Raw genomic sequence first — 24,748 nt, 5'->3', positions numbered from 1 at the left:
GAAAGATTCTGGCTATTTTATTTTATTTTTTGAAGGAACTATTAGGTTCACTTTAGAAGAGCAAGAAAACACAATAGTCTGCTGAAACCTCCAGATTACAGGCTAAGAGCTTTTCAGGGCTACCATAACTCTCTAAATAATCCTTAATTTCAGAAAAAAACCTCCCAGCAATATTAGGGGCTGTCATGTTAAATTAGAAGCTGTGTGGTGATAATCTCAGAGTCCTAACCACATCAGCCCCCATTTCCCCTCTGTTGTAAACCAGCCCCATTCTTTCCTAGTCCTTTGCTCTCAGCATCTTCAGTATCAGTCAGATCAGTGATTCCACTTAAGTGCTGCACAAATTTTGCAGATGTTTCCATGTCCCGTTCTCCTTCTGCAACTGCATCCTGAAAAGCAGATTTTCCAGTTAACATAGACACACATAAGTCTCTTAGAAAGCCAGGGCCTTTGTTGATGGCTGTGAAGTGTCAGAAGCTCTTATTGCATAGGATCCTTGTAGTAATTTTTAACATTTCCATTAACTTCTGAAATACCTGTTGGACATGGAGAAGTTCTCAGAAATCCATGGTCACGAGCTGTGCAGCTCCCACAAGTCTGCCACGGCTTCCCAGCTTTCCAAGTTGTCCCAGATCATCTCCTTTGCTATTGACCATCTGTTTAATCAATCCAAGCAAGTGCTTGCATGCAGGTCTTTGGGGGAAGCACTGCAACACACGTGTTGCCGCTGTTGTTATGTGTGAAATCACTCTTGTTGAAATTCTGTTGCCATCAGAGGATTTTTCCAGAAATTGTTCTAGCCTATGGATCTATTGCAGTTCTCTCACAAATGAAAGGGTAGAAACTGTGTTGGGTCAAGCACAAAAACCATTTTGGATCACCTCCAGGTAGTCTGGAAACGTGGTATTTTCTTCTGGATGCTTCATTGCATGCTTCAGAATTTCAGGCTTTGTTTTTGAAACTACCTCTCACAAAGGATAAATTAATTTCTTAACAATTTAACCAAGATTTAACAATGCAACGGTAGTCACTTTTTGCCAACATAAATACATGCATGGCCTGGCCTGTCTCACTTCTGGTTTCATGATGCCATCTCTGTGCCAGAGAACTGCACCAAAACTGGCGTACCATCCTTCCTCTCACCTCCATCAGGTCCCAGCAGCATTGCAAGTCTGACCTGGCTCAGTGCACCACCACCAGCACAGCCCAAAGGATGTGCAGCCCAGACTCACAACTTCCAGGAGCAGCTTGAGCTTATATTGTTTTAAAGCAATCAGGCAATTGCAACCTTAGCCTGCATATTGAAAATTTTATATTACTCAGGTGTGGCTTAGTGAAGTGCTTAATGCTTCAATAGAATCCTGGTCTCTGCTGCAGTGATTATCACAGATTATGGCAGTGAAAGAGGTGAACGTGTTTTCATGATCCACATAATCTGAGAAAGTATGTCAGAAAACCCCATTTGCAGACAAAGGATGTTATCACATACTTTTCCCCCAGAGACTACCATTACCAAATAGCAGTTCTAACTTTTTTCTCAAATGTTGCTGTAAGAGGAACTCCTTGTGTAACCTATTCCTCAGCAAGTTTGTTATGAACATGCATCATCAGAAGGTTCAGGCTATCACTGCCTATGAGAGTAGACAGAACATACAGTTGGTGGGGGGAAAAAGTGATTTATATATATTTTTATGTATTTATTTCTAATTATTTACTGAGAATTAATTTTCTGCAGATATAATTGAATGTTGCCTTAAAAATTTGCTGCTTCAGTGAACATTCCTATCAGCAGTTTATTGAGAGAGCATGTGCAGAAAATCTACCATTGAAATAAGTATAAACACAAGCAAAGTGAAAATATTTAAAAATTGGAGAAATGCTACTTTCCCAAAAGGATTTTTTTTTCAGTAGTGTCAGGACACAATGAATATAGGAAATCAAAACACAGGATAATGTTCCCAGGCCATGACAAGCCATCTAACCTAACAGAATATTAGATGGTTATTTTCTTGAACAGCCAGTAGGAAGAGGTTTCCCATCCTCAGGGAGTTTCAGTATTTCAAAACCCAAAGAGCAAAGTCTTGTACTTTAATTCACCAGTGAGCTGAGATAACAAGAGCTCCTTCATTTTAACTATGGCCTCCTTTCATTCAAATATCTTAGTGTATTTAACATTAAGACCCGAAAAAGTGTTTCATGGGGCAGTTTTCACACTTGAATTGTTAACTTATGATATCTCAGCAACTTCCAAAACACTTCTACCTGGAGATTTCAAGGATGAGATATCCATTTAACCCATTTTATTCAGCCAAGAGACTCCACAAGAAAGTTTTTGTTTTCTGCCAGACTTTATTCTCTGATAGGAGAACTACAGATTGTTAAACTGTTGACTGACCCTGTGTTGCTCCTGTGATCATCTTCCATCCTCATGACAGAAGAACTACAGCCATGCCAGGGTGCAGGATGTTCTCTGCAACCCTGCACATGTGCAACTTCCCAGCAGGAACTGCCAGCTGCCTTACACAAGAGACTCTGCAAGGCTGATGTAACACCCATCATGGATAATGCTGCTTTCCACAGTACCAGGAGACTGAAAAAGCCATTGCAAAGCCATCTCTGATCCATAGCCACAGATATCCAGTTTGCACAGATTGGAACTTCTGAGAAAATTCTAAGCAAAGAAAACCCTACAGACCCAGGCAGGCAAACTCACCTAAACTCACCTCCTCTGTCTGCTATGTGGAAACAAGGATTGCAGAATCAGAGAAACAGGAATAAGTTTCTGAAGGCCATTTAAGCCAACCTCCCACTCAAAGCCAGACTGTCACCAACTATAAATCAAACCAGCCGTGTATTTATTTGGCTGAATCTTGAAAACCTTCAAGGACCAAGAGTTCACAACTCTTCCAAAAAATGTATTCCAGTGCTGTTTTTTCCTCCTACTGAAGAAATTCTGCTAATGTGCAGTTTCAATCTCCCAAGATGAAAACTGTGGCCCTTAGTCTCAAATTTGCTCTGAGTTTCCACACTTCACAATAAGTTTCCAGTTTGTGTTGCTGCATGAGGTTATTCTGCTCCAGCTACCAGCCTTCACACTCCTTACTGAATGTCTCAAGTTCCACTCCACAGGTGTTTTCAGTTCCTCTGGACTGAAGCTCTGTTGTTCAGGGTGCTGATCATTTCCCTTAGTTTAGCATCACACACAGGTTTTTAGAATTTGCATTCTCACTGATCACAGTGAAAATATTGAATACCACCAATCTTGGGGTACACAGCTACTGAGTTTTGGGCTGCTGATAACTGTTCTTCAAACCTCATGGTCCAGTCAGTTTTCAACTGATCTAACAGTCTGTTCATCCAGGCTGTAGTTCCTCATCTTCCAGATAAGGATGCTATAGAAGCCTTACTAAAGAGATTATGTACTGCATCCATTCTCTCATCTTTTTAGCCAGTCATTTCACCATAAAAAGCAACCAGGCTGGTCAAGAACAATTTACCTTTGGTAAATAAATCCATCCTCACTTTTCCTTGTCGTTACCATCTTGTTGTTACCATTTGTGTGTTTGTAAGTGGATTCCCAAAGGATGTGCTCCATGAAGAGCAGACTTGAGTTTCAGGGGTAGGTGGCAAGGCCAACATCACACAACACCTAAATTTATTCACAGATATTGAGATATTGGGATCTGACTCTGCTGGAAGCACAGCAGTGAAGGTGTAGTGAGGTTAGCTCAGACCCTACAGTTTACCCACAGCAGGACAGACTTGGTCACTTTACTGAGCAAGCTGATGTGGGGGCTTGGAGCCGTGGTGAAATCAGACTGCCTCAGAAAAACCTGTCTGCAGTGCCAAAGATGGGCAGTGAGTGCAGTAAATGTACCCCAGGTCCTTCTGACAGATGGAGCTCACAGGCTGTTCAGGCTCAGCTTTAGGTATCTCTGGGATAAGAGCACTGTCAAGTCCCAGTTTTAAGACAACAGTCAAAAACAAGGCATTCCCTGAACAGGGTCTGGAGTGAGGTAAAAGTCTGGTGTAGCTTGAACAACAGTTTATAGCCTTCTATAAAAACATACCTTTTTCTATTACTACTGGCAGCAGATCTGACAGTGTTATCGCTCCACTTATATTTTATGCTTCCTAATTCCAACATATGATGGCACTTCACTTCCCAATATCCATTGACATTCTTTTGATGTATCTTTTGGGCTAGTGCCTAAGCACATTTGCAAATAGTTTAGTGCTCAATTTAAGGCTGAATATATTCCCAGAATTCCTTGGGCAATCAATTATTTATTACTTACAAGTGTTAAGATCAAAAAGAAAAGAAATAGATGTATATTCCACACTGACAGGAGGTCCATGGGGATTACAGAAAACAGAAACTTTAATGCTAAATTTGTGTAAAAAGGATAAAATGGGAATTCTCTAGTCAGTTAAAAAGAAAGAAAAGAAAAAAAGAAAAGAAAAAAAAAAAAAAAAAGAAATGGCCTGGATTATACAGTTATTTCTCTTGCCCACTTGAAATGTACCATTAGTTCTTTGTACCACACAGGCAAATTGTGGTTTGTTTTTTACCAAGAAATATCAGTCAGCTTGAACTCAGTGCCAACAACCCTACTAGAGGATGCCCTGTTAGCAGTGTGCCTAGGGGAGCATAAATAGCTAATTAATTAAGATACTGATTCACTCCTATCGACAGGCCTAGGAATTGTGTGAATTCTTAGCAGGGGCATAGTGCCTTCATGGATTCTTTGTAAAACCTGGGTCTTGTAAGGGCATCAACACTCAAGCAAGGGTAACCCACAGGAGCAGAATTTAGAAAGATCATTCATACTTCATTGAACAGCCCTGTAGAAGGCAGAGGACATTTTCACAGTCATGTTTGACTGAGGCAAAATTTTCTTTATTCCCATCAGTGGGGAACGAGCAGAGAGGGAGGTTCACAAGGTCAAGCACAAGACCTCTCCCTCCATGGGCTGCAGGTCAGAGCTCAAGTACTCAAAGAGAAACTTCATCTGTAGGCAGTGCTGGCTATGAAAGTGGCTTTACAAATCACGTGCTCTTCTCTGTAAGCCTTACTTATTGCTAACCTGAAACTGTGCCTAGAGACAAGCAAGAAAATACCCCTGGCTGCATCACCATTACAAATCCTGTCCAAGCAAGGGGTATCTAGCAACTCTGCAGTGAGCCAGTGCAGAATCATTCAGGCAGGACAGAAGTAGCTGCAAGAAAAGTTGAGTGTGGTATAAACAAACATGAAGCAATTCCAGCTCAGGAAAACAAGCTGATGAAAGGCAAATAAGAAATCTAGACATAAATATGTGTGAATGGCTACACAGAGCAAGTTTATTTCTGATGAAAGTCTCCAAGCTGAAAAGTAAAGCAGAATATCCAGCAACTGGCCGTGAAACTATTCCAGGCCAGGTTGGATTGTGCTCTGAGCAACCTGGTCTAGTGGAAAGTTCCCTGCCCGTGGCAAGAGGACAGGAACTAGATGAGCTTTAAGGTCCCTTCCAACCTAAACCATGTTTTGAGTCTACGATCACAGATGCCAGAACTAATAAAGACCTGGACCTGCTTTTTCATGGCTAGCAGTCCAGCTACCAGTGGATTAAATTATTTGCTCTTTGTGGGGTTGTTTTTATTTTTTCAACAAAATTCAGGAAATCTCTGCAGCAAATCTATCAGCTTTTCTGAGGTCAGTGAAATTATAACACATTTGCAATTTAGGTTACTTATTTCTCAAATAAACAGATAAATTAGACTACCAAAAAGCTCAAATGCATCTAAAGAAAGTGGCAGCTCTCCAGGTAAAAAGAATCAGCCATCTGCTCTAAAAAATAAAAGCAAAAATCTAATAAAACCCAGTGACAGATCATTTCACTCATTGAGAGAAACTTGGAACAGTGAGGTTGAAATCAATTTTGTGAAACTGGAGGAGTCACACAACAGAGAGGTTGCAACTAATCTGATGGCGTTCACTCCATGGAGACTCAACACATATTTTAGATTTAATTCTTACTATCACTACTACTTCTGTTATTATTATTAATCCTTTTTTGGCCTGCTTCTAACTTTGACATGGTCTTTAGTTGATAAACCTTTTGGGGTTTGAGCATTACTACACAAAGGAGGAGATAAGACTCAACTCGAAACTTTTCTGGTTTATTTCTGGGAGTAATTCTTTTGTGTAATGACTTTTGGAAGAGTCAATTTGTCACCTTTGGAATGAAGGTATTTAAGAGTCTGGACATTCATTAGGAAAACAATAATTTACTGGAAGAGTTTAATTCAACTATATGAACAAACTGTTTTCAAGCTAGAAGATCTGTTTGGAGCTGGTTTGTGCTGGAATGTCACCCACACAAATCTTCTGAGGGAACATTAAGTTACAATGCACTGAAAAGGATGAAGCTTATGTTGGAGCAAAATCTCTGTGGCTAGGAAAAAAAAAACCGCTCAAAGGAGGAAGCATTTACACTCCAGTTTCAAAATTAGCTATTACTAAATTAAATAAAAAAGTTTGATGTGATTTTTGAAAATATCCTCACACAATTTAACTTTCCTGTCAACATCGTGGTTTTCTTCATGCTTTTCCCCTTTTGTTTAAGCTCTTACCTTGGGCCTTGTTCCAGGACAGGCTGTTAGTTCTTTAGACTGCCATCTAAAGTCTAATTCTTGAGACTATTGTAGTCCAACTGGTAATTTAAATTTAGGACTTTGCACCTTAAAAATAAAGTAATTGTTTATATATACAGTAGACTCTCAGCAGCCCTGGGGCACCTGAGCTAGTTCTTCCTTCTCCAGAACCCATCCCAGTTTCCTTCTGCTGGCCGAAATTAACAACAGTGAAGGTATGAATAAGCAAATAATTTAAAATACAAAATAATTTTAAAATACAATAAAAAAATAATTTTGCTCAGGGCTGCAAATCCACTTTAAATACGTTCCTCTCTTGCACTCTCACTTTTCCTTGCAACAATGCAGGTTTTAACCCATGTACTGGAAAATAACAGGATCCCAGTGTGGGAGACGTTCAAAATCAAGATTAGGAAAGGGGAGTTTTCTCCAGAATACACATTTCAAAAACCCAGAGATGCTCACCCCTAGAGTCTGATCTTTCTGCTATTAGGAAAGGCCTTGTTCCTGCTGCTGAATTGCTACAGGAGCAGTGCTGTGGCTTCAGGGGCCCCCTTGGGCTCCCCTCATGCCAAACAAAGGAACACTCATTTTCTGCCTGTAAAAACAGGTGTATTGGGGCATGGAGACCCTGGATACCATGAGCTACTTAGAGCTGGATTGCTTTAAGGAGGATTCTGCTGTTTCAGAAGGAAGAGCAAGGGGTGGGAGGGATCCTGTGCTCCTGGATCGCCCACTATCACTCAGAAACGCTACGGGAAAACATGAAAGAATGAATCATAAATTAATAAATAAATAAAGACATAAAGATTAATAAAGACATAAAAATAAATAAATAAGCCCACCAGGAGCCCCAAAAATAGAGGGTGCAATTAAAATCCTTGTTCTGCTGAAACCAGCGGTAAAGAATTTCTCTCTTTACCTATGTTACTGTTTCTCTCCTAAGAAGCAAGGTCAATTAAGACGTTTACCATGCAGGCAGAAAAATAAACAAACCAAAAAGGTAAAGATGAACTATGAGAACTACATAGACAGCTCTGATAAAATATTACAAAATGTGGTAAGATGCCAGCAATGCTGACTGCTGATGTGCAATCTGCCTGTCAAGGTGACCAGTGTATTTGATTTACACATTACTAATTATTATGTATTAACTATTTCAAGCTATTAAAAATCCTTTATATAAATATATAAATATATATAATTGGGGGAGGGGGTTGGTTTTTTGGGGGGTTTTGTGTAGGGTTTTTTTGTTTGGTTTTGGGTTTGTTTTTGGTTTTTTTGGTTGTTTTTTGGGTTTTGTTTTGTTTTTTGTTTTGGGATTTTTTTTGGGGGGGGGGGGTTGGTGTGTGTGGGTTTTTTTTGTTTTTTTGGTTTTGCTCCTCAGATGAGTTCTGTTTTACCCCCCTCTCAAATATTTGTTGCTTGATCTCCATTGAACTGTGATACTTCATTTTGCATTAGATTGTAATGCCCAAGCTGTGTTCAGCCATGCAGTAGAAGAGCTCCCCCAGAACCCTACTGGGACACTCACAACGGTAAGTGATGAGTTAGGAGTGGGCTTCAGTCAACTGGCATTCATCTGTGCTGCATATTTTATGGCTCTAAGTTCAAACAGCAATCACTTTTTAAAAATTAGTGCAACATCTTTAATTAGAGGACTAGAGCAACAAAGAACCTATAATTATAAAAAAAAATCAGGTGTTTGATGTAGTGAGTAGCGTCTTTGTCGTCACAGCGAGTCCACTCTGCTCTTGGGTTAGGTCACTCCTCAGTCAGCTTCAAGGGCCATCACTACTAATCAACAAAAAAATTTAAACTCTTCCAGGGAACATGGCCCAGACCACTGAGGAACTGTACTCAGACACACAGCTCTTAAAATTCTGTCCCTTATGTTGACTTCTTCCAAAATGCAAAGCAATACAATGAAACCAGAAGAATGGTAATTGCATTTTGTGCTCTCCCCACGGCCATCCAAGTCTTTCTCACCAGAGAACCACCTTCCATGCTCCTGATAATTTGGCACGTGTATCCACACACAGAAAAAGACAAAGACTATTCAGGCTGTGCAGAGCGATCATCTCCCTTCTGGATTTAACGAGCAGAATTAGGACTGGACACCAAAACTAGAGGTTTGAGTTGGGTTAAATCTATCTGATGGCATCCATCTAAAGTTAAGTCAAGTGGCGGCAACGGTGTGTTTTTTATTGGAGCTGCATGATTTGGGCTGAAAGAGGATTGAAAGAGTAAACAAAGAATCTGAGGTTGGGTTTTCTGTTGTGGTGCCTGTTAGTAGAAACTCTTTTTTATAGACAAACATGATTTCTTTGAAGAAACAGAGAACTTCACCATCAGCTTCTCCTCCTAACAGCAAGGACGTGCAGTATCACCGATAACCTGGCTAGACCCAAAGTGATTATATCATTACTGATCTTTGATATGCAGATTCTGGGAGCTGCTATTCTTATCCTGCTGGTTTTGCTTTTAGCCTGTGGAAAAAAACAAACAGGTTCTGCCGTGTTCTCCCTGTGCCCATCCCTCTTGCTGCCCAGGTTGCACAACTGCGGTGGACTGGCCGTGGTCTGGGAGGAGCAGCTCCTGCTGCTGACCATCAGCTCCTGCCTCAGAGCATCACACACAAGCCCAGCTCACTCCAAGGACTTATTAAAAATACTCTAGACCCCTTTTAATTTAAGCCATAATTGATAGCCGGCTTTGGCAAAGAGCAGTTTCGCAGGCGTCAAGAGTTTAATGGCAGCCACACGAACGAGCTTCCCTTGAGTCACAGCTGTCCCCTGAGTCACAGCAGCCCAGCCAGCTGCCCCTTTCCAGCAGGAGCAGGAAAAACACACATCTATAGGAAGTCCTCAAAAATGAATAAACAGCTTGTCTCCAAGTGGGAGTCAGGTTCTTCTCTCAGGTAACTCGGGACATGACGAGAGGACACGGTTGTAAGCTGTGCCAGGGGAGGTTTAGGTTGGACACCAGGAAGAATTTATTGTCAGAAGGAGTTTTTAGACACTGGAATGGGCAGCCCAGGGAGGCGGCGGAGTCACTGTCCCTGGAGGTGTTTAAGCAAAGACTGGACATGGCACTCAGCGCCCTGCTTGACACGGTGGTGTTCGGTCATAAGTTGTACTCGACGACCTCAGAGGACTTTTCCGACCTATTTGACTCTGCGATTCTCGCAGCCGGCTCCAAAAACTTCCAAGCCGCATACAAAGGGCGGGGCCGGTGGGCGGCCGTGCCTTGAGCCTGAGGCGGGACTCGAACCCGCGACTCCTCACCCCTCAGGCTCCCCCCCGCGCTCCGGGGGGCGGGGCCGCGCAGGCGCAGAGGGCGCGGCCGGGCGGCGGCGCTGTGGGGCCGCCATGGCTGACGCGTTCGGCGGGGCGGAGTCGGGCACGCAGGTGAGGCGCGGCCGCCGCCCGCTCCCCTCAGCCCCGGGCCCGGGAACGCGGGCGGGGAGCTCACGCTTCTCCGGGGGCAAGAGGAGCGCTCAGCCTCGCCGCTCATCCCCATCCCCGCGGGGCGGGCGCGGGGCAGCCCCCGCCGGGCCTCCTGAGGGGCGGTGCGAGGGGGAGGGAGTTCCGCCGCCGAAAGAGCGCGGAGCTTTTCCCCGTGGATTTCCTGAGAGGGATCAGCGTCCCCGGGGTCCCTGTTCCGCCTTTGTTCCGCCGTCTTGCGGCACGGGGGGAGGTTGGTTCAGGTGTCTCGGTAAATCATTTATAAATATCCCCTTGGCGCTCCCCTCCCCAGCTTTCGAGGGGATGCCTAAGGAAGAAGACCTGTGAGGAAGGTTTCATTTAAAGGTTCGGATTTGATGATCTTAAAGGTCTCTTCCAACTTTTCGATTCTATAAATAAACATTATGTAAGGTGAAATTGTTTTCCTGTTCTTTAGGAGAAAAGAGGTTTGAATTTCGGGATTTTGTTGAGTTGTTTTATTAGGTTGCTTTTTTTGTTTTTTTTGGTTTTTTTTTTTGGGTTTTTTTTTTTCATTTCTGGATGTTTTATTTGTTAGATACTTCCACTTACCATCAGCAGCTTAATTGTTTGGAGATTTCTGTGTAACTGTACCAGAATATGCTGCATAGTTCACCTAAAACAGGAGAGTGTGATAACACTTATTTTTTGTTAAAGCTCTGTGTGGTTTGTAGTGGGACTTGAGCTTTTAAGCCCTTTTGACACTTTAAAAAAAAATAGTACCGGATGTCCACTATTGGCAAATAAACAGAAATTAAGGACATGGGCTGTGTTCTTTGTCCAAGGGATAAATGCATTTATTTGTCCACGTGAGTGGTGCCAATGGGGAATGCACATGGCATCGGGGGCTGCAGTGGATGGATATCCAGCCTGGAACAAGGGAGGAGCTGACAATGGGTTAAGAAAAGCCAATGTATGAACACAGTGTCCAGACAAAAAATGGTAAAAGCACTTGAAACAGAAAACACTTAATTTAAAACAATACTTCTTTAAATAGTCTCATGCATGAAGTCAGATCTTACTGATTTATACTGAGACCGCAGTATTGTGCTTTTATTATTGAATATAATTAATCCAGTGAATTAGAACTTCTTGCAAAACACCTTTGGTATATCACAATAAAAGTAATGATAAATAGCTTGCCTATGTCTTCACGCCCAAAGTTTACAAAAGCTCAGTCAGAGTGGTTATAGTGGTTGAGAATTAAATTTTGTCTAGTACTCGAGATAGGTTTGTATGTGTAAATAGCCTGTAGGTTAGCTCACAGCCTCTACCAGAGCTGGAGTATTTAATTTGAATTTCTTTAACATTTTAATGAAGTAATCTCTCATTCCTGACAAGACCTACGTGTGTGCTTCCATTGCTGCACAGCTCTGGTGAAACCCAGAGTATGAGCGTGTCATGCATTAGTCAGTGCGACTGTCCACATGCATATTTGTGTATTAAAAGGACGATAAATTAGAAAAGGCATAGCTGAAATATTTGAGTCTCATCAGCTTTGTCATTAATGACATTTAACCCAGCTGCTGCTGAACTTTTGCTGTACAGCTTGTTCTCTACATGGAGCTGCACATTTGTGCAGTTTCTCGGTGGCATAATTACATTTCCAAAGAGCACCTAAGAGTGAGGAGCTACCACTAGCAGGTTGCTAAAGGGTGGTGTTTTGTGCAAAAAAGAAAAAAAGGAGAGAGGCTTATGGAGGAATAAATGAGCACCTACACTTCGATTATACAATCTGAAGTCTCTAAAATGGGATTTGAATTTGACTTGGGATTTTTTTTTCCTAAGCTCTTCCTACTCCAAGGTTCTCTCCAGCCGTGCTCTACTGCTGTGTCCTGTTACATTGTGTGTGACAAAGCTTGGGACACCTGACATCCGCCCTCCAAATTACCCTTTACATGCTGTAGATTTCTCCCCCTCTGATTTTCCAGAAGAACACGTGAGGAGGCAAACGGGAATGCCTCTGCTGGAACAGAGCCAGGGTGGCTCTTGCTCCATTTGGAACAGCCCGAGCTGTCCCTGTCTGTAATGTGGGCAGAGGTGAGGGATGCCTGTGCAGTGTCTCAGCTCAGCTTTGCTTCCATCACTTCTGCTGCAGTGTGGACAAACCTTTGTGAGAGTTGAAGGAAAATTGTTGGCTGTTTCTGCCAGGAACCCTGTTGCTCCCAGCATGGCACTAATGAGGCAAGTGCCTTTGGAGATTCTGCTTCAGAGCTCGGAAGTAAATACAAGCTTGATAAAAACACAGGTGCACTATCATCAGCAAATTACCATAAATTACCTACATGAGCAGTGCTCCGAGAAAGCACCTGTAGTTATTTAAAATTAATATATAAATTTGTCATCTAAATAACGGCAGATTCGTATTTAAATGATAGCGATCAATTTACTGTGTGTTTCCAGAGCTCTCTCAGTAAACTTAAGGATAGTTTAAGAGGAGACAGGGCCTCACTGTTCCAGAAAAAATGAACTGCAGAGGGTATATTTGTTAATGTATAATTTAATTTAGGAGCAGGAGGCTGCAGCAGTGTGTTGAGGCCAGCAGTAGTTGTGGCTGCTGACCCCAGCAGTGCCCATCGCTGAGCCCCTGTTATCCCTGTGTGTTTCCTCTGCTAAGAAACAAAGAGCATCAGAAAGCAGCAGCCTGTGGTGGTTTTCCTCTTTCCCTCAACTTCCACTGCTGATGAAAGGGTGAGACATTCCTGGTTCTTCTCCCCAGTGGGTGCAGCCTCTCCTCACTGGTGGCCAAAGAGCTTGCACAGAAGAGCTGCATGTGTAGGGTCTGCCAAAGGCCTCTTGGTAGTTGAGAGCTGCTGGTCTGTGTGCCCCCAGTTACGTTCCTGTATTCTTATGTACATACATCCATCTGGATTTTTGCTTGTCCAGATCATGGAACCCAGCTGGTTCCCAGGAGTTCACTGTGTGTTTTCTGTGCTGCACAAATGTGTGAAGTGTACCAGGAGGATCTGCTGATCCAGAGCAAGGTCAATTCAAGTGTTTTTTTGGCCCTTCAGAGGACAAGTCAGAAAACTCTCCTCGATATGTGTGAAGAGGCCAAGGCAAACACATTGACATTTTGTTAATGGAAGGGACTTTTAAAATGTCAATGAAAATGTCACACTTAGATTCCCATTGTGACCACTTGAAGTAAATTCAGAACTATTTAATGTAGTTTCATTTTACTGTTAAAGGCAAACACACACACAACTGTTCAAAGAAATGTTAAGATCATTCAGAGCAAATGTTCACGGATGTGACGAGCAACAGGGGGAGAGCAAGAGAAAGCAGCAGTTGTTTGAAGGTGTGTGCTCACTGCTTTTTTGGTCTCGAGGATGGGATAAAACTGAATAGCATTTGTTTTGTTCACATCTTTAAATGACAGCTGGGCGTCTTGAAGAATGTAGTATTTGTCACCAGGGTGGGTGCTCTGGTGACACTCAGCATCCCAATGATGTCCTTTCTTGACTGTGCTAATACAGGTGGGGAATTGCAGCTCTAGTACCAGGGAAAATGTTCATTCTCACTTTGCACAGTGTGCCAGAACTGCTAATAACACAGGTTTTGTGAATACCTGTCTACTTGCTATGCAAATACCTCTCAATTTAAGAAACTGTCCATGATCTTTGAACTAATTAGTTTTACAATGGGCTTACTTTACGAGGGGCTTTGGAAAACTTGCTCAACAAATTCAAGCTTGCTTTAGAAAGGTTCTTGCAGAGCCACTAGTGACTAATTACTTTTGAACATTCTTAATCCATACTCTGTTTAAACAAGTAACTATTATATAATAGGATTGCAGCCCAGAGGAGTCCTGTGTAACTTTTCAGGTGAAATGCACATGGTTTTACTTATAAATGCTCAGAGAGGCTGGCTCAGGGGATTGATGATGGGTAAGGTTTCACCTCTTAGCCAGTATTTTCTCTTTTGGAGTTGATGGTTGTTACAAATGATGTTCTTTCCCTTTGTTCTTTGGAATGGCAGCACTGCAGTGTTCTGGAGATGATCCCTCTCACTAATGTCCCTGCACAGCTTTTTAAACTTTATTTCTCTCCATGTCTCTGGTCCTCATTGCCACTGAATCTGTGTGCTCATTGTTTGTAAGGCTGTGCCCTTCTGTTGCTGTACTCCAGACCATACATTTCCATATGTATTTATGAAAACATTCTTTAAATCAGGCTAATCTTTCCATAGGACTGTCCTGGAAAACGGTCAGTTCTTAGAATCCTTTAAATTTGTTTCCTGAGGTCCATTATTTTAAATTAACAGCATGGCTCTTCGTTTTTTCTTTAAAAGCTGCTTGCACGACTTGAGGGCAGAAGTTCTCTGAAGAATCTTGAACCTTATCTGTTTGCTGAGGAAGGATCTCCTGTTCATGGTAAAAATGTGTCTTTATCCCATTTATGGAGCAATGTTCATGTAAAAGTATTCTCAGAGATAAGAATACAAGTAAATTAATTTGCCCTAGATCAGAATTTTAATTGTTGATGTAGTTCTATGCAAACTAGATAAAATGGAACAATGCAAAGTCACCCTTCCAAACATTATTAAATTGGCCTTAAAAATCTACTTTATGCCTATCAAAACACAGGTGTAGGTGAGTAAATACCAAGCACATTGGTCAGTGTCAGTAGTTTTCCAGCAATTTGTTCTAGAGTCTGTCATTAAACCTCTTTGTTTGTTTTTTTTCATCAGTGGTCTAGACAACCACCACAAAGTCATAACTGCAGAAATTTGCAAAGAACATGAGGTTCAATAAATAGCAAAGAGTTCAGTGATAGAGCTGTCTGGGTAAGTCAGGATAAGGGCCATGAGCAAACAGTTTTCTTCAGTGAAGCCAAGTCATCAAGCCATTCAGTCCTGACCTAAAAAATCCTAAGTATGCTTAGATAGAACTTCATAAACAATTCCATTATGGACACAGGTACTAATTAGTTGAATGAGTTCACAGTGTCAGGATCAACATGGCTCACAGAGACCTTCAGTGAATGAATGAGAATTTCAGATTGGAGAAATGGGCTAACCTTTCAATGACACCAGTACAAGAAATTTTAAGATCAAGGCTGGATATTTTAATGAAAGAAGTTAGTGAACTAAACAGAAATTAACACACTATTCAGGAAGTCAGACTGATTTTCCAGATTGTGGGAAATTTCATTAATTTCACAATGGAAGAGACAACTCTGATTACTCAAGACTAAAAAAATAAATTAAAAATTACATATGAGTGGCAAACTGTCAGGACCAGTGGTGAGGTACTACTCTTGTGGAATTTATCTATGAGTGAGTGGATTTCATAGGACAAGTATGTGGCTTCAGTGGTTAGCAGCACACTTGTCTGCAGTTTGAATTCCCATAGATATGGAAGGTTCAAAAGAAAGAGCAGAAAAAGCAATAAAAAGAATCAGGATAATTGAATGAGAGATGATGCTTAGTCTTCAAACACAGTCACTGTGAGACCCTTTGTGTATTGTTTTGCAGCACTAGAGGACACATGTGGGCTTTAGCAGTACTTAATTCCTGCCCCAAAAGTTTCCAATGTGACATAACAATGATAAAGGGCAGAGAAATACTGCTAAATACTTCTGTGCAAGTAGAGCACAGAAGAATATTTAAATACTCTCATTTCTGAACTGCTGTGTTACTCACAAGAAGAATTAAGGGCCAAGAGTAAAATTGGTGTATGCTTCACAAGGCTCTCAAATTCTTAATTATTTTAGAAGATATTACTGTATTCTTTTCAAAACATAAATATTAATCTTTTCATCTGGATGTTTGGTAATTTTTAGTCAGCTTTACACACAACAAACAAATGTTTGAGACTGGACTGGTTATGAACTTGTCAAACAGATTTTAAGATCTTTCCTTGGGGATCACTAACTCCCCTTGCTGCAGTCCACAGAGTTACAGAATTTCATGTCAAATTATCTGCTTTGCTCTTAAAGCTTTATAGGCTCTTCATGTCTGTCTGAAGACTGTTCCAGAACCTCAGTTCTAAGATGACTGGAAACCTTCTAAAATTCATCACTGGTTTCTCTGTGCCAACAGAGTCATTGAGCTTTTGAAGCACTTGTATTTTCCTTCTGCTTCCAACAAATGGTATCAATTATTACCCGTATTGGTCATGCTTTTTGGCTGACATTAATGAAGCTGCCTAACATATTAGCACAGCTCTTTAGCTGTATATATATAAATGGACTTCACCTTTTATTACGTTTTTGCTTTGTCTTTTAATACCACAGTAGTCATGTGAGCCCATGTGTTATTTTGATGTGTGTTCTCATTATTCAGTCTTAAATCCCTTGTTGAAGGCCTACCTCTCCATTTGTCATGAACTTGACTTTTAGTGTGTCACTGTGGAATTCTGTAATATGTTGCCCATGAAGTCCATACTGAAGAGCTTTTCATCTAAAATGCTGTGATTAAAGCAATGCAAAGACCTAAATTATTCTTTTTTTTCTGGTGGAATTTGAACAAATATATGAAGTTTCAATAAGCTATCCAAAGGTTACATTTTAGTTGAGTGTTCATAACTTGCATGTCAGGGTACTGTAAAATAGGGACAGGTAATATAGGTATTAATGTGATACTCTAACCACTGCTTCTAATTATGATGGACTTGCATATTTAAGAGCACATAAGTACATTAATTACATACCATTTAAGCTCTTCTGGAATGGAGCAAAAGAGACACAAGCATTAAATAATCTTCCACTATTGCCAGTCATATTTCCCCTGTGCCATTGGCATGAAGGTGTGGGTGTCAGTGTAAGGCTCTGATGTTTACCCATTGCATGACACCCAACATTAGGCCTTTCTATTTCACTTGCAACTAGTATAAATATTATTGACAGCTTCTGCACAGTATTGTAAATGACCAGCCCAGGAACTTCAAGGTAGCCTACAATGTGGAACACACAAAGTTATTGCTGAGTATTCCAACAGCATGTTTGTATCTGCAGTGTTAAAAAAATAGTTTACCCAGCATTTGCTGGTGGATTGATTTCAGACAAAAATAAGGCTCTTCTCACTCAAGACATAACACCAAAATGATGACGAGGACTGAGCACAGTGTTTCAGTTTAAAATATATTAATCTTACATATTTACATTTCTTCAGCATCATTTAGTTTAACCTGCATGGCCATTCAGGGGAGGGAACTGTTGTTCTCTTTTTCATAATGGGCCACAGGCTGCCCTGAGGCAGGCAGTGTGTTGGGGGATTCCTTAAAACCTAACTCTTGAATTCACCAGTGCTGAATTTCCTGTGAAATCACTCTGCTCGTCCATCTCCATCTGTTAAATCTTCACAAACTCAAGTCTTTATTAACCCAATTAGTTTGTCTTCTACATGTTTTGCCAAGCTAATGGAACATTCATATACTGATATGTTTAATGTCTGCCAACACCAATTCTTAATTGAAAAAATTTCCATTAACTTTCTTCCCTGTTGAAGTGCTGTTCCTGCTCTGCCTCTCAGCCTGTTCTCATCCTGTGACAGTATCTTTTTACTAATCCTCCTTTCAAAGCTGTTTTGACATTAATGGATGATGCTAGTCCTGATCGCTCAGTTTCTTCTGTGACCTACTGTCAGCATGTCAGAGGCTTCTTGAAAACGTTGCTGGCCTCACTTCCTCCTTTGCTGTGTCATGGTTTGTCCTCTCTGATCCAGAGAAATGAATTTCCCCTCTTATCTTACTGTAACAGCCTGGTTGCTAATTCAATGAAGCCCTACATTTATGGATGTTGCTATAAATGGCTCCTGTTTTGCACCCGTTCTTCTTGTGGGCAGCCTCTTGGATAATCAGGAAGGCACAGAAATCCCCAGCTCTCTTGAGGTTTTCTTGCAGTCCAAGCTGTTACTGTTTTCAGAGTAACTTAAGTGCCTTGGTCAAGCTACAAGGCAGCTGTGTATCTCTCAGCAATGTTGAACAAACTTTAAGGGGTGCTTGGCTGTCTTGCTGTTCACTTTTATGAACCACCACTACCACCTCTGAGAATGATTTTTGTCATTCAACTTGGAATTTTTACTTAAATAAGTTTTATTCGTTTTGCCAATAAAAAACCCTCACCCAGTGTCATTCTGTAGCACACAGACATCCTGCTAGAATGTCTTCAAATGGAAAAAGGGAAGCATTTATTTCCCAGAAGAATTTTTGAATCCAGCAGGTCATATTTTGCTGTTAAAGGCAGGTGAAGCAGTCTGTTGCCTGTTGGCCCCACTCAGTAATTGGTCTGGATTCAGAAGTGCCAGTCAGGGTGGCAGAAGTTCCGTGCCACAGCCAGTGGCAAAAGATACACTTTGTTCCTTATCAAGAGCTGCCTTACGCAATTGTTCTAAAATATTTCAGAACACAAAATATGAGGGAATGACCTACCCAGCACTTTTAGGAGGAGTTCTTACAAGCTGGTATCTCACCCTGCCAGGGTGTGGTCGTGTCTGACACGGGCTGTGTGACAGCAGAGCCACTGGCTGCAAGTGTCAGAGTTGGGCTCTGCAACCTCTGGACAGGAAGAGAAAAGAAACACTTATGTCCCAGGAAGTGCAGTTTTCTTTCATCTCAGAAAGTGAGGGAGCCATTCAGAAGAGCTTAGTAAGGGAGGCAATCAAGCTTTTTAATAAATTTCAAAGTATCAGAAATTCACAGAAATGGTATTTCTGAGTGTCACTGAAATGGACAGACTCGTCACATCAGGTGTAAATTGTTTTTAACACTTGCAAAGGGAGAAGAGCTTGGTTTCTTCCCTACCTTCCTCCTCCCCTCATTCCAAACTGCATCTTGACGCAGACATTTGTCAATGAGGACATCCTCTGGAAGCTGAGCAGTGAGTGACTTGAAAAAACCCTGTTAACTCAGGCAGGCACAAACATGTTTAAGGGAAGTTGTAGTTAATTCTCTACTCTCACATCCCCCTATGGAAAGCTGTTATGCCATTTGCACTTGCCAAGGCCATGGAAATCTCTCACCTTCCTGCAATTACAGTTGTGTGATTCTCTTACTGCATGTAGTTATCCTTCTGCCTGTAAAATCCAAAACGTCATTAAAAAAAAAATCCAGTTCCCAAAATTAGAAATTTATAAAAAGCAGCTAATAAATGAACTTTTTCTAGAGTACTCTGGTACAAGACATCAGAAGACTTTGGATAGGGCTTTATAGTATCTTGTATTCACATCCAGCAAAAGAACTGGTTTCCTAATGAAGCACAATGCTGTTTTTAATTAACATTTTAAATTTTTATGATATGTATTTTATGACCCACATGGATGAGGTAATTAGGCTGAATCCTTTTATGAACAGAGATCCTTTGCTTCAGACAGAGGCATTGCCTGGAGTTGGAGGAATCCCTGAGTTTCCCTTGTCAAAAGAAGCAGTTTCACATTATTATCACCACAGTAGAATATATGTGCCAAATACACTTACTGGTGTTCTCTTCACCAGTCACAGGTTCCTGCAGGAATCTTGGGACATGCAGCATGTGACATCTATGTGAAATTACCTCTAATATGTCAATTTTTTGTTTTGTCCTCTACTTTGTAATTTCCTGTTTGTGTGTGCATAGTGTAGATGGTTTCTTGGCCACTTTTGTGTAGCAGTTTGCTCTTCTGTCTTCATCTTCATCTGTAATGGTACAGATGAAATCCAGTTGCCAACCTTTTATTGATGGAAGTCTCCTTGATGGTGCTGGCAGAGGTTTTCAACCTTTGTTCACAGTTGATTAACTTCACTTTAGAGGCCTTTCTTGAAAACTGAAATGTATTTTGGTATATGCTAACCAGGATGTAAACAATTTTATGAATGTCAAATAAAATGCATTTCTCAATTTGTGAAATAGTCAGTATTGGTTCAGAAAACACTGAAAACCAACTCTGGGCTGTAAATGCTCTTACCTGACCACGTGCTGCTTTGTCTTTGAACAGGAGATGTTATTGAATTCCATGGCCCAGAAGGGACGGGCAAAACAGAAATGCTTTATCACCTTACAGCCCGCTGCATCCTTCCCAAAGCAGAAGGAGGACTGGAGGTAGAAGTCATGTTTGTTGACACAGATTTCCATTTCGATATGCTCCGCCTGGTCACCATTCTGGAGAACAGACTGGCGCAAGGGACAGAGGAGATGATAAAGCAGTGCCTGGGGAGGCTTTTCCTTGTGAGCTGCAGCAGTAGCACTCAGTTACTCCTCACTCTCTACTCTCTGGAAAACCTGTTCTGCGCTCACCCCTCGCTCTGTGTTTTGCTTTTAGACAGTTTATCAGCTTTTTATTGGATAGACAGAAGCAGCGGAGGGGAGAGTCTCACCTTGCAGGAGATGAACCTGAAGAAATGTGCTAACTTCCTTGAAAAGCTTGTGACACAGCACCACTTGGTCCTCTTTGCAACAACACAGACACTAATGCAGAAATCTGCAAACTCTGCAGAAAGCTTTTTACCTTTAAAACTTCCACAGGAAACTGATACAGACTACAGACCATATCTCTGTAAATCATGGCAGCAAATGGTAACCCACAGGATCTTTTTCTCTAAGCAATGTAATTCTGCCAACAGTAAAGGTTTTACTGTAGTTTCTTGCCATCTCAAAAGACATCAGACAGTAAAACGTTCATTTAGTGTTGCAGAATGTGGAGTTCAGTTTTAACATCAGTTTATTTTGTAAATGTTTCTCAAATCCTGGTGATTAAGGCCTGATTAGGTCTAAGTAGCTTTTAGTAACTTTTCAACTAGCTGGTTGTTGCTGGGTGATTAATAATTGTTGTCAACATTTTCTTGAAATTCAGTGAAGGGCAGGGAATGGTATAATTTTTGAATCACTTCAGCAATTCAGCCAAACTATAGAGGAATTCTGACATTGTTTGTTTGTGCTTAATCAAGAAAATGGTAACCAAAGACCCATTAAGTCCTGGTGTCCTTCAGCCATCTAGCCTACGTGGCCAAATGCCTGTTGGAATTTCTGGGCCTTGCTGCTTTACACTCCTTTTCTTCCAGGCTCCAGAAGTAGGAGCCTGCTTGTCTGTGGTAGAGGTTGCAGGGAGGCCAGAGTTCACTCTTTATAAACACTGGCCTTGGTTTATTCCCTGTAGCTTTGGGCCTAAAAAAGGCTGATTTTGCCTGAAGAAGAGGATTCATTTTCACAGCCTGTTCAACAGTGGTGATCCTGACTGCTGCTGCTCCTGGCTCTCAGCCTCTGCATTTACCTTAGTGAGTGCTCAGAGGAGCAGGGATTGCAGGTGTTCTGACCCTTACAAACGTCTGGCATTGAGGAATCTTCAGCTATTAAAGAAATAGAGGCCCGATTTCCATAACTCAAGGAAGAGTAAAGCCCCAGCTCTGGGTACCTGTGAGTTTATGCTGCATGCAGCAAACACCTTAGCTTTTAAAAATAATTAACTGCAAGTTATGGGTTGTTTGGGGAGAAGAGGTTGTTTTTTGATTGTTTACTGTTTTTTAAAATGATGCACAGACTTTTTTCTCTGTCGTCCCTCATTATTCCTTCCCACTTCTTTCCCTTCCCCACTCTCTCTAAGAAATCCAGGAATGCCATGCCTCTGGTCTTTACCAATATGTATTTGCCAAATGTAGAACATTTATGTGCAGGATTTGGCATGTAACATGTTGCAATTCTGGCAAAGAAGATTCAGAACTTATGAGAAATGCCCTACAGTTCTGGCAAAGAACACCACATTATTTATGAACCTAGAATGCCCTTTGAAAGCTTCAAAGTGCTTTACAAGAAAGAAAATTGCACACAGTACATTATTTAATACAAAAACTTACTTTAGCTTACAAATTCAAATTACTCAAACAAGGGGGAAATACTTCTCACAGCGATGTTTGTTCAGTCATGTTGCACAGCACGTTTTATAGTTTAGATTGAAGAGATTAATAACAAAAATGCATATTAAGAAGAAGTATCTAGCTCACTATCTTTTTGAGGAAGATGCCTAAAAAACTCTGTTGTGAGACACTTACCTTTGAATTTCCTGACTTCTGAAGCAGTTTTTTCAAGCTGAATGTATGTCTGGAATCCCAGCTGAGTATAGTTGAGTTACCCTCTTGGGTTCCACTGTGTCTGTTCACAATGAATTCAGTTTAATTATTCTTTCTGTGGGGAAACTTCCTTTTTTCCCTTCTCATTTTAAACCTTCCATCTTATCACTTCTTCACTCCATCAGTTCTTTTGTTCTGACACACGAACGAACTTTGCCTTTTCAACATCTCCCCAGAGCTGATGATTTTATAGAATGTCACTTCATTTGTACTTTCTCATCCATCAGCACTAATATGTGTTTTATTTCAAAACCTGCATAAGTACCTAAAGCCATGAAAAAATATATAACAACCATTCAGCCTAGAGTGGATCCAAGTTTACCATGAGTAGACACTTCCACTGTGAATTATGATTCATTGGCATTGCTGAATTATTTGTAAAAAAGAATGGAAAATTTCAAGTAGAACTAAAGAACTTTTAAAATCTGAAAATTCTAGGACTATGTAATTTCTACTAGAAAAAAATCAAGACCAAACAGCCCCCCTCTCCATTGGACAATACAGCTTCACTGATGATTAACTTCTTCATAAAATCATACTTGCTAAAGAATATGCCTGAGAAAAAAAAAAAAAAACAATGGATATGTTCTGGCATTCCCTGTCTGGAAAAAAAGCTTTTATATTATTCACAATGTAGTTTGTATTTTGCATTGTACTATAAAAGAAATGCCTAAATTGAAACTAAGCCAAAATTCTAGTTGATCAAAAAGAGCACCTCAGGAAATTTTGAAATTTCCCAGTTTTATTTTTACTTTGAATGCAGACAGTTTTTAAAATTCTCTGGTAATTCATGCTCTGCACATTTGTTTTAGCTGTATAGTGAGTCTGGATTTCTGAGGTGCTGAGCATCTGCATATCCCTGTCATGCTGCAGGAGAGATAGGCAGTACATAATCTGGGAGTTCACTGACCTCATCCTCTGCCAGAATTATGCCATTTGGAAAAACGAACCTTTAGGATACAAGTCTCAGAAAGATGCAGTGATAAAGAACCCGGGAAGCAGCAATTTTGTTTGTACCTTAATGCTCTGTGGGTATTAAACATGGGGCTTGCCATTTTTTAAATAGAGAATTTTCTCAAAATCTTGTAATGATTGTGGTTTGTGGCGACCACAGTCCATCCTTGTGAGCCAGGAACTGTGTACGAAATGTAGCATTATCCCTGGAATAATCTTCAATGCAGATCCTCCTCTTTCACCTAGACCTGAGGTACCACCCTGTCTCCAGCCCACTGTCTCACCTGAGGTGCCCTGAGCTGCTGCAGCTCAGTCTCCCAGGGAGGAAACACATTTTGTGTTAGTAGGTCTGTGCTAAATCTGCAGAAGAGCATGGAATACATGTATTCCTGAACTCTGATTTAGCCAAGTGTTTCTTAGAAATGAAAATGCTTTCATGTCAGTGCCATTGTTCTTCAGCTCAGGGTGGTATTATTAAGGCTTTTGTAGGCACAGGAACTTTTTACATTCCTTAGAATTTTGTTTGTTGTTTCATATGCAACATGGAATTAAAGCAGCAGGCTTGAAATAAAGAGGAACTAGTTCACCCTTTCCCCCATCCTTTTCATAACGAGAGGTCTTCTTAGCAAAACCAAATTAAGGTCTTTTGCAGGTTTTATATTTATTTTCTACTAAAGTAGTATTTCTATGGACACCTGGAAAGAAAATGTTGAGTTTTACATTTGTATTCCTAGGCTTTTTTATAGAGAAAATACAAATAACAATTTGCTTGGTTTAAGTTTGCACTTGCACATAAAATTCAAGCTTCCTTTTTCTTATATAACTAATCTCAGAAACTTAAGTTTCTCTGGAGTTTGGAAATGGCAGAAGATAAATGTTCTCCCGTGGAAACATAGCTGCAGTTGTATTTCTGCTGGAGAGCAAGGACAGAGGAAGAAGAAATACCACTTTGATGGCAGCTGTATAGAAGCCTTAGATGTGTCTGAAGAGGAATGTGACTTTTTACTTTTCTGAGGCTGCTCTAATAAAATGTCTCTTAAACCTCTTTATTCAAATGGGCTTTTGATGTGCAAGTACCATACTGGGGCAGTGGGCAACACCAATCCTGATGCCAAACTTAACAGCCACCTCAGGATAAAGCTGTGCCACAGCACCAAATTCCAGCTGGTGTAGGAAGTTGCAGTGAATTCTCACCCGTGTAACAGCTGCAGACTGGTGCCAACAACTACAGAGTAGCACAGGACCCCTGCATTTTGTAAAGAAGGGGAGGCACTGGAAGGGCTTGGAGGACTTCGGCAATGGCAACAATTTTCAGACAGGTAAAGGAGCATGAGTACAATGCATGTGCACGATCAGGGTGGAAAACATGCCCTGCAGCAGTCTCTGAAATCAAAGGTCTGGCCATCCCTGTGTGTGAGAGGAGACAGCAGAGTGGCACTGGGCTATGAATAACATGGAGTGTGACAAAAAGGCCTATGAACTGTTCACAGACCTGTCTAGCATAATACTTTCAAAGAGAAGATTGACTAGAGTGGACCTGTAGGTTGTTCCCACCTGGGAATGTGGATTCCACTATGTAGATGCTTTATAGCTTATTTATAATGAAAATATAAAACTCCACTGCTTTGAAACC

General features: G+C 41.0%; 1 protein-coding gene and 1 long non-coding RNA gene across 3 annotated transcripts in view; one reads left to right on the top strand and one right to left on the bottom strand.

Annotated features, from left to right (window-relative positions):
* Positions 1-24,748, bottom strand: part of LOC136358485 (uncharacterized) — a 1,172,843-nt gene that overhangs the window by 871,596 nt on the left and 276,499 nt on the right. The window lies entirely within an intron of this gene.
* XRCC2 (X-ray repair cross complementing 2) lies at positions 9,984-24,170 on the top strand. Of its 2 annotated transcripts, none has more exons than XM_066314345.1 (3): positions 9,984-10,046; positions 14,415-14,496; positions 20,037-24,170. In XM_066314345.1, the coding sequence occupies exons 1-3, from the start codon at positions 10,008-10,010 to the stop codon at positions 20,750-20,752; spliced, it is 837 nt and encodes a 278-aa protein (XP_066170442.1). In that variant the 5' UTR covers positions 9,984-10,007; the 3' UTR covers positions 20,753-24,170. The 2 variants fall into 2 exon arrangements, with proteins under 2 accessions (XP_066170442.1, XP_066170437.1); XM_066314340.1 differs by lacking the exon at positions 9,984-10,046 and adding an exon at positions 12,915-13,422.

The sequence above is a fragment of the Sylvia atricapilla genome, chromosome 1, assembly GCF_009819655.1.
Source record: "Sylvia atricapilla isolate bSylAtr1 chromosome 1, bSylAtr1.pri, whole genome shotgun sequence".
NCBI lineage: Eukaryota > Metazoa > Chordata > Aves > Passeriformes > Sylviidae > Sylvia > Sylvia atricapilla.
This window is presented reverse-complemented; position numbering and strand designations above follow the sequence as displayed.

What these genes read in the sequence shown, in the direction of transcription:
- XRCC2 (XM_066314340.1), top strand. Translation starts at nt 13,363, where the DNA reads ATGTTCACGGATGTGACGAGCAACAGGGGGAGAGCAAGAGAAAGCAGC. An exon ending in AAAGCAGCAGTTGTTTGAAG is followed by an intron (nt 13,423 to 14,414) that starts GTGTGTGCTCAC and finishes TTTCTTTAAAAG; the next exon opens with CTGCTTGCACGACTTGAGGG. An exon ending in GGAAGGATCTCCTGTTCATG is followed by an intron (nt 14,497 to 20,036) that starts GTAAAAATGTGT and finishes GTCTTTGAACAG; the next exon opens with GAGATGTTATTGAATTCCAT.